This window comes from Loa loa (assembly GCF_000183805.2).
Source record: "Loa loa unplaced genomic scaffold supercont3.103, whole genome shotgun sequence".
In the NCBI taxonomy this organism is placed as follows: Eukaryota; Metazoa; Nematoda; class Chromadorea; order Rhabditida; family Onchocercidae; genus Loa; species Loa loa.
The window spans coordinates 27713-38184 of NW_018108283.1; the positions used below are offsets into that span (position 1 = coordinate 27713).

General features: G+C 32.7%; 1 protein-coding gene across 2 annotated transcripts; it reads left to right on the plus strand.

Moving 5' to 3' along the window:
* The first annotated feature begins 3685 nt into the window (after positions 1 to 3685).
* On the plus strand, positions 3686 to 9306 carry LOAG_09411. 2 transcript variants are annotated; one of them, XM_020447926.1, is made up of 11 exons: positions 3686 to 3783; positions 4078 to 4308; positions 4830 to 4939; positions 5211 to 5406; positions 5853 to 6107; positions 6733 to 6940; positions 7320 to 7519; positions 7944 to 8056; positions 8291 to 8449; positions 8592 to 8758; positions 9010 to 9306. In XM_020447926.1, the coding sequence occupies exons 1-11, from the start codon at positions 3739 to 3741 to the stop codon at positions 9102 to 9104; spliced, it is 1779 nt and encodes a 592-aa protein (XP_020301889.1). In that variant the 5' UTR covers positions 3686 to 3738; the 3' UTR covers positions 9105 to 9306. The 2 variants fall into 2 exon arrangements, with proteins under 2 accessions (XP_020301889.1, XP_020306066.1); XM_020447927.1 differs by lacking the exon at positions 9010 to 9306 and having other exon boundaries at positions 8592 to 8807.
* Positions 9307 to 10472: the final 1166 nt, after the last annotated feature.

Here is a 10472-nt window from a genome sequence, read left to right on the forward strand (position 1 = left end):
TACTACGTACTACTACTACTACTACTTACTACTACTACTATATATATATATATATATATATATATATATATATATATATATATATATATGCATACTTTATATACACATACATTCCTAGCACATTATTTAATTACGTCTGGATGGAATTGTATAAAAAATAATTCCCTTCAATGCTAGGCAATAATGAATAACAATCAGCTCAGATATTAATTAATTACTGTCATTTGCACATTATGAAACGCACTTCCATTAATTATTATCATGAGCATATAATTGGACGTTCCCTATTATTTTCAAGATTTCTACTTGTTGATTTCTTTTTGAAGGAAATTAGAGGTTTGTTTTTCTAAAGAAAGGAAGGAAACTTTCATTACTCAAATAATGTTTGCTTGCAAATAGAGAAAACGATATAAAATGAAACGTTTCAAAATGGTGAAGTTCCATTTCATATTGTTTATTCACCTGTCTAAGGTAGGGAAGATGAACAGAATTACTTCCAACGAAACAAAGGCTGAATTCAGATCCTCTTTTCTTCACTACAATTTATTTGTTTTTCTTGCACCATCACCTTCTTCTGGTTATATTTATCAAAAATTGAAGGGTAAAAAAAATTTCATTCAATCTGCTTAGCATTAAGTTCATCCCTCCTAAATAGATTTTGGCGTCTTCGCAAATATGCAATCTTTATTATGATAATTTCATGATGTAATATTTGAACATCCGTAACTTTTATCCTGAATTCGTCAGTTTTTGTCATACCACAAATAATGTGATAGCATGTTAACATCGGTTTTCAAAGTTTCTTGTACTTCAGCTCCTTGGAATGTCTTTTTCCTAACATTTTTTCTTGTTCGAATTTTCATGCCGACTTAAAAATCCAGAAATTTCTTTCGGCCTATTTGTAGACGCATTTCCGTCAATGTTTTCAGTTCCGTTTTTATTTTGTTGACTAACTTTAACAATGCTACAGCAAATTTGCTGGTATTCTTAAGCCTTAAATGAGTCTATATGAGACCAGAAAAGAAGTAAATTATGCTCCAATTGTCATTCAGTTTTGCTTACAAAATTGAAATGTCAACATACATGAAGCGGGCCAGTATCGGTAGATAATTCATATCACTTCCTGCAATTTTTATTGAGAATCCCCTTTCGTCCCGCTGATTTCGATGTCTAGGATTTTCTTTCTCCTCATTCTCCTTCTCCTCCTCCTCCTCATACTATTGCTACATTTTGTCCTATTCCTCTTTTTGTCTCGATGATCTCGACATCTCGGATTTTCACTCCTTACTGTTACTACTACTACTACTACTATATTCTATCTCACTTCTTAATGCCAGCAATGATTAGCAATAGTTAATTTTAATCTTAGTTTAAACTAACGTTCAGTGCTTACTTGCAAAAAAAAGAAAGTGTTGCTTTCTCTTGGAATGAATTTGTGAATTTGTTGTCTGGCAATAGTTTATTAGAAAAAGGTTTTAAAAGAAGAGCGATCTGAAAGATGAAACGTTTACTAAGGGTTGTTGGTAGAATAATAATTTGTTAATTTAACTTCTTACGGTATTCTATTATTTGTTGCCTTAGAATTAATCTTCTTCCTTGCTCTTCTCCTCTTCCTCTCTCTTCCTCTCTCCCTCTCTCTCTTTTTATTTCTCTCTTTCGAAAATTTATTATACCGTGATGAAAGAAATAATGCGCACTTCCCCGAAATATGTTTATCTCAAGAGAACAATTACCTTTATCAGGTCTCTTTGTAGCTTTGCTTACCGCTGTTGTTAAAGATTGCTTCAGGAAAACTTGTGAAATTTTTGCCGCATTACCTACCACAAATATTTCTTCCACCTCACTCCAGAAATCCTTTAATTTTAAATTCTTAGCAGGATATTACAAAAACTATATAGATAAGTAATCAAACATCGATGGATGTGTTACTTCGCAAGCTCACCTGCTATCAACCGGAAGGTATGTTCTTCTCCTCGTTCTCTACAAACTTACTGTTATCAGCTTTTCAAATCTGTCATCAATTTCCACAGAGGATCGATCATACAGTCGACGTTAATAATTATTCATTGATATCTTTTCCCAAATTAATTTATAAAGCCTTTTCCAATTAAATATTCATCTCTCTGAAGTTCGACAGACAGAAAGCATTTTTTTTATTACTTCAATAATATTCATTTACATAATATTCAGTCATAATATTCATAATATTCAATCTTTTGTGTGTTCCCTTCCAATCTGTTCTTCTCGACATTTGCAATTATCTTTCTATGAATGTTTGAGCCTTTGACAAATACGAAGCACACAAAAGAAATTGTTCATTTTATGATCACTAATTGCTATTTAATTTTCGTTAAAAGTTTAGATTCCCAATAAGCGACATTTAAATTTAACATAAATAAAAGAAATCGAATTAATTGAACAAAGTTCACATCGAATTGAATATTGAATTGCATAGCATAAATAGGAAAACCAAGAATTTTGAGCCGGTTTTTTTTTTTTTTGAATTATTATGGGTGCAAAATTATTGCTGTGAAGAAATATTTATCTTCTAAAACCAATTGGGCAATCATATTGCGATATGCATAATGCCTACCATGTCGTCCGTTTATCCTCCATGATCGAATAGGATAATTGTTATCTAGTTCTTGCAAGCATTGGCTTTTCCCGGATGATTGATAAAATCCTTACCACCGGAAGATTTTAAATCCGTTTTTGTACCTTTTTATTGCTATAACTTTTTATAACTTCCAGTTTTTTGTTCACGGCGCTTATGCACTGTGGAAACTGTGGTTAGTTTTGGTAAGCAGCTGTAAATTTAATGGTTTTAGACTTTTGGCTAAAGTTCTTTCTTATCGAATGTTTTATTTGAATTTAAAACGAAATGCTAATTTATCTCACCATTGAAATTGAATTCCTGAAAATAATTGCATCCTTTTGATAGCACCCTGTACTTATCGATAAGCAGTTTTAATCTAACTGATTTGATCCGCTCCTTTGCATCTCTTCGGTGCAGCTAACACACTTTTTTTCATTTTTTTTTTTCATTTAAAATTAACATTTCCAAATAAATTTACTTGTGATTGTCCAACACATAAAATTGCTTGTTCCCTTCTAAGCAGTGAAGACATTTTGAAATACTTAACAATGAGAATTTGAAATTCGGAGCTTCTTTAAGAAAATTCGTTCTACCTTTTTCTCAATATATCATTCCTTACAACAAAGTGCTGATGAGTAATGTACACTTGACGACCTGATTGGTCACTGGCTATAAAAGAATCCTCTGTCCAGTTCAGTTTAAATGTAATTTTTCAAAAGCAATAATGCAATAATTCAAAATTTACTAATAATTTAATCCTGGCTAATGATACAATCAATCTGCAAACGTCAATGTCCAGATGATTTGAATTCACAACACCACAACATATCCTTTTTCTTTGAGAGGAAGAAAATCGGATATTACCAAGAGTGGTGTAAATAGATTTTTGACTGATAAATTATTTTCGCATATCTCACACGATTACATTTCTACTTGGAAGTTTTTGAAAGTGATGGTTGATTTCTAAGTTTTACTTTGTGACTTCTATTATTCGTATAAAGTGGTAAGTACACGTTCACGTGCTTGCTGCTTCTTGCTCACGTCCGTGCTTATGACAGCCATGCGAAAAAATAGCATAACACATAATTATTGCAGATTTAGATTTAAAAAAATATGGTGGACTGAAAAAAGTGACGTATACAATGATAAATTTGCTGACTCTTTTCAGCTTTGCATTATTATTTCAGGTAAGTGGCAATCATTATAAAGCAAGTTGAAGTGTTTCAAAAGTTCTATCTCACTTACTTGGGTCATCCAGGATCTTAGGTAGTTGATCATGAAGAAGGGAATATCCGGAATGAATACGGTCCTAAATTTCACTAAGGATCACGAATGAATTTGTATTATTGTTGTACCTTTATGCAATATATCGTTTTATTCAAATAAGACAAATGAGAAAAAATTATGCTTAGCTTAATGTTTAAGTTATTTTTGGAGAGTTAATTAGAGTTATTTTCCACTTTAATATCCCAAAGTTTCAGGAAATTAGTACGGATTACGAAGAGCAGAACAAGTCGATAGTGGAACTTCAAACACGTAATGGTATGGTGCGTGGTTATGAATCCGTCATACTTGGCAAACGTGTTCGATCATTTCTTAATATTCCATTCGCAGAACCACCTATTGGAGATAATCGTTTTCGACCACCAATAGCAAAACAACCGTGGAAGGGTACTATCGATGCTACCGTTCCTTCACCCGCATGTTACCAGGTGGCTCATTTGGCCAGTTCTGAAATGAATGCTTGAAAAGTGGATCAAAGTATCCTCTCCTCTTAATTTGCTCATTCCTTTGGTCTTCGTTGTTTTTTCTTCTCTTACACTTCTTATTTCCTATTTTCTTGTGATTGTTATTACATCATTCATATTTTCCCTATTTTCTGACACATCACTCAGGTTATCTTATCAGCATGTTGCTGCTGGGCCTTATAAGCTTTCTAAAAAAAAAGACAGCCATGCCCGATTTAAATCACTTCTTTGATCCATCCATCTACTGACCAAATGTTGGATTGTGGCATGTATCTGTCATCTATATCATTCCGGCTGTCATTAAGTTTCGAAAAGATATGTTAATTACATATCGTACATTTACTTTAATATATGGAAAATTTTTTTTGAAGCCTTTTTTAGTTCTGACTTGTTTTATTTGATACAAATTAAAACGATTTTTTTAAATTTTACAGAAGTTATGAATATTCAAGTTTCAGTATATTCGTTTGTAAAATCATTTGCAGGGTCGGGATACATATAATGAAACATTTTGGGGTTCCGAAATGTGGAATGCTAACACACCGGTTCAGGAAGACTGCTTGCGCTTAAACATTTGGGCTCCAGCAAATGCACAGTAAGTCACTTATACATATTGCTATCAATCTGTTTTTTGTATACTTCGAAACTTTTATGAATCATTGTGATCTCTCATCTCTCTACAGGTATCTTTTTTCTTTTTTTTTTATTTCATCATTATAAAAGTTCCGAATGTGCAAAAATGATTGATTTGCAAATTTCGAAATGCTATACCTTCACAAATATTTAAGAAACTCTTTTTGGTCCAAGAATTCAATCTATTCTATGTCCTTTTCATTATACATACTTTCAATTGTTAATAATCATAGCAACTTGACAACAATGGTATGGTTATTTGGTGGTGGCTATTATTCGGGGAGTCCTTCTCTAATTTTATATGATGGGAAAGCTATGGCAGTTACCAGTAATGTCATTGTTGTTAATATTAATTATCGTCTTGGACCATTTGGATATCTGTATTTGGATCATGACGATGTTCCCGGTAATATGGGAATGTTGGATCAGGTTTGTTCATTTTCTCATTTTGAATTCTTCCATTTGAATTTATCACGTATAATTTATTTAAACTGGTAGCTTCCAACCTTTTCTTGACCAGAGACAACTTTAGCTTTTTTATTTGTAGTTGGTAAAAATGAATTTCAATTATGAGTTTTGACGTATTAGTTTATCAAATACAGATAAAAACGTGTATCTTTTTGGTTGTTTTCCATGCACCGTGTCGTGCCCTCACAGACCAACCATATTGTAACGGACTACCAGTTGAGTACCACTGATTTAAAGTAATATTAATTGAATTTGTGTAATTCTTGATTCGAAGGGCGAATCATTTCTACAAATAAGAAGTTATGAGAGTTTTAATAAATGTTCTCTTCGTGATGGAACAAACCTGAAAAACATGCCAGATTTCAAACACCGTAAATTCTAGATTCTTCAAAATTCAATATTTTCAGCAATTGGCATTTCGTTGGATTCAAGATAATATCGTTTCCTTTGGGGGAAATCCTTCTCGAGTTACATTATTTGGCGAGTCAGCCGGTGCGGCATCAATTGTTGCACATCTGATTGCTCCGGGAAGTCACGGTCTCTTCAAACGCGGCATCCTGCAATCCGGTAGTCTAGACAACAAATGGTCACTGGATTCACCTCAACGCGCTATGCAGAAAAGCCTTGCGTTGGCTAGGCATCATGGCTGCCAAAGAGAAAAGGTAGAATGGCTAGTTCACCAGTTTTTAAATTTTTATATAAATCCATATTTACGAAGAAGAATTTCAAGAAAATATATTGTTATCAATTGAACAGTTCATTAATTAATGACCAACTGGTGAAAATCTCAATTTTAAGGGTGGAAGAATTGAACAAACAAATTGATGGATTTGTTTGTACAGTTTTACTCCCATTTTCAATATGTTAAATTAAATCACAAAATCGCATTTGCAGCTATCGCTTGCAGTTTGTTTGCAAATTTACAGCTATCATTTATTTTTTTTCTGCAATTGAATTGCATAAATTTAATAAGCATAAGCGTACGGATGGGAATGTCACATTCTGCATTTTGATAAAAGAAAATATTATCTAAAATAAAGCTTCGTTATATATTTAAATTATAACAAGTGCTTTCAAATTTTTTTTCTCTGCAATTGGAAATGAAATGTTTGACAAAAAAAAAAAAAAAAAACACATAAACAATTTTTGCAACTTATATTGAATCAGAGTTTTTAGCTCATTGCTTGTAGTTAACAATGAAATTAACATTTACTGTTGGGATAACGTGAATTTCTATATCGAAATAGAATTAAATGTATCTTTTAAGGTTGTATTTTAATCATTCAGATAACGCATACTATTAAATGCTTGAAGTCAATACCGGCCGCAAAATTGATTGATGGTATGTGGGAAAACTTGGAATTTTTGGAATTTCCATTTGTAATCGTTTCAAAGGATCGTAATTTTTTCAAAGAATATGATGCATACAAGGTGCTTCGAAATGGTCATCATAGCATGGATGTCGATTTGATGATCGGTATTAATCATGATGAAGGTATGAAAGCTTCGTTCATTTAATATGGAATTTGATCTTTCTATTTGTTTAGAGAGCTTTTGGCTAATTCCAGATAAAATTGTATTTCATATAAAGAGGATCGTGTATTTTCATGGAAGGACGCAAAGGGGAACATGAAATGATTTATAGATATTTGAATACCTGCAGGGTATTTGAACTTCCAGAACAAAAAAGAAACCCATTGTTAGTCAATCAATCATCAGCTACATCTCTATACTTATTCATTACATACTTAAAGAATTTGTATTCATGTAACACCTTCCATGATGGTGCATTTGCTTGCTGTTGACAATTGAATCATTGATGGTGGTGTAAATATGAAATTTATTTGATGAACAAGAACTGAACATCTTTCAAGGTAATTACTGGAACATTTACTTTCTTCCACAATATTTTGACAAGCCAGAACAGCCGCTATTAAGTCAAGATGATTTTCTGGATTGCATCAATATCGCATTCAAAGCACAACCGAAGATGGTTCGTCAAGCAGCTGCTTTCACTTATATGGATCGACGATGCGAGAATATCACTCAAAAGAATAAATTTTATGCTGAACAGGTCAAAGTTCAAGTTGATTTTACTTGAAATATGAAAAGGGCATATATGTTGAAGCATTAACTAAGTTTATGTGATATAGGAAGACTGATAATTATTTCATGGATATAGATATATCTAATAGAAATGAGTTTGGGAGCTATATATTATGATTGCTATCATGAATGTTTATTCACGTTCAAATAAGAGAAGCTTACTTTATTTTTGGGACTGGCTTTCTAGTAAACAAACTGGTAAGTTGCAGTCTTGTCTGAATCTTCTCCACCTTTCTTGTCAGATCGTTCCTCATAGGATAACTAACTGGTTAAAAAAGTTCTTACTATTTTATAGATCAAATTACAGTATTTGGTGCTGAATTCTGAACTTAACATCCGGAAATCATCCTGTTCTGGAATATTCATGGTTTTTACAAATTTTCCATTTTCAGGTCAATCAAATGGTTGGTGATTATTATTTTACATGCGATAGCGTATGGTTTGCGGAACATATGAAAAAAGGAAGTGGCAAAATCTACGTCTATTACTTTGACCAGCGTTCTAGGTAAGTTTAAGTACTTGAAATCGATTATTAAATTCCTATTCAGATTTTTTGCACTAATAAATATTTCATTAAATTGATTGTGCGAGAAGTGATGGTTTAGGATAGTGTTTTTATTGCTGATAAGTGATGGCAGTACCTGATGGATCCAAGTTAACTTGGCTTGTTAGTATTGTGGATGATGAATGGATAATCGGAAAGAAGCTGCCATCCATAAATAATAATTAAAAATTGCAGCGCTAATCCATGGCCAGAATGGGCAGGTGTTATGCATGGCTATGAAATTGAATATGTATTTGGTGTGCCGCTCTACAACACAACTGCTCCATATACCAATCAAGAACGTATTTTCAGTGAAAAAATATTGAAATACTGGGCCAATTTTGCCATCTATGGGTTTGAATTTGTACATCCATCTGCGCAAAGAAAAAACAGTGCAAGTTTGAAGTGGCATGTTGTACTTAGGGAAGATTAACTTTGAGCTAAGTATATTGTCAAAAGTAACTAATATTAATGATTACTCAGAGCTACACTACAGGAAACCAAATTTCGAAGGTCAAGATCGTGATGTTTGGCCGGAATATCATGAAACCGAAAAGTGGATGTATTTACGAGCCGATGAGCAAAGCGGTTCGATTGAAAGGCGAAAAAAAGAAGAGTGTGAATTATGGAGAAATGTAAAGGACTTAGAATTCGCTGACCATTGTAAGTGAATTATGCTACAAAAGTTTTAAAAACTTTTACTTGAAGGAATCAATTTAATTATGGTTAATTTTTATGATAAAAATTAGCATAAAGTTATGCAAATTTCACCCAAAAAACGATTAAATCATTTGATGAAGGAAAAAAAGTTAAATCATTTAATTTAATCTATTGGTATATACATCATTTCCAGATTTAAAATATTTGGTGAGAAAATCAGAATTTTTAAAAAATCCTTAGTTGTACATTTGCAGTGAGAGAAAATAGTAGTCCCAGGCGATGGAGACCACATGGATCTATATTAGTTGTACTCCTTTTATTGCTCACAGTTCATCCTATCAGGTGGTAATTTCTGACTTGTACTATGCTACGATCTACCCCGTTTACTGAATCGTTTTCTACATTCCATTCTATTTCATCAATTGCAGTAATGTTTTTCCTATATTTGTCAAATCTCCACCGTCCTAAAATACAAATTGACTTCATTTTACTTTCATTATTCAAGAAGATGTGAGCTGGGAAGTTTAATGATTAAAAGAAGTTTAGTAAGGTCATGGATTAGATCGGTTTTGCTTTAGTTTCATATCATCTCTCACATGATGGATTCTTTCATGAACAAAAGATGTATGTAAAATTGGTCAAAAATGTAAGCATACTGATAGGGCAGGAATGCGCAGATTGTTCCTGAATTTCAAGAGTCACGGAAGGTCAGTTAGGCATAAGTCTAGCACAGTTTTTGAAAGATCTGTATGGATCAGGGAAAAAAAAAATCATATTAGGCTGAAAAATGTCGACCTTTGTTCTGAAATAACTAAACCTTATTATCCCATACTAAAGGTTTCCTAGTTTTGGATTCGATTGTCAAAATCTGTTATCGAATACTCACCAAATTATCTTTTCATATTTCTGAATCAATAATATGAACAAATTTATGTTTAAATTATATTTTTGAAATACTCTGAAAACTCTTCACTTTAGAATTTCTGAATGGGTTTTTTAATGTTCATGATTTGTATTGAGCTCAAAATCTTTTTTCTTTTATGAACGTTTTATTAATCTTTACGCAAAAGCAGAACTTCAATTTTGATTCCTACTAATTTTTCGCCCGTTTCTATCTTCATTTCCAATCCAATTAGAATAGGTCGGATAGATGAGTAAGCCTTGGACAGGAAGGAAGTCTCGGATAGGCAAGGGATTCTCAAATAGATAAGGAAACCTTGGACAGATAAGAAAGACTCGAATAAGTAAGGAGTTTTTGGATGGACAAGGAAGCCTGTGATAGGCAAGGAAGCCTCGGATAGGCAGAGGGAGTTTCTGATAGATAAGGAAGTCTGGAGTCTGGACTTTTTTCACATGGTTATTCTCTTTCAAACTTTCACAGTCATTGTTTTCTTTCGCAGCTTTTTTTTCCTGTGATGTAAAAAACTAAAGAAATCTGCACGATGTGGTGATAATTTTTTCGATTTGAATTTGTTTTGCATTTCAGGCATCAAAATTAGCCACTTTCTTAGTCCCTGACTCTTACCTTTACCCTTTCAAAATAACATCATTTCCTCATGTAAATGTGTTTGTGACCATATATTACCAAATTTTCATTCAAATCATATCATCCTCACTTCTTTTAGTACTTATATTTTGGTGTATAAATGTGTGTGTGTGTGTGTGTATGTGTGTGTGTGTGTGTGTGTGTGTGTGTGTTGTGTGTGTGTGTGTGTGT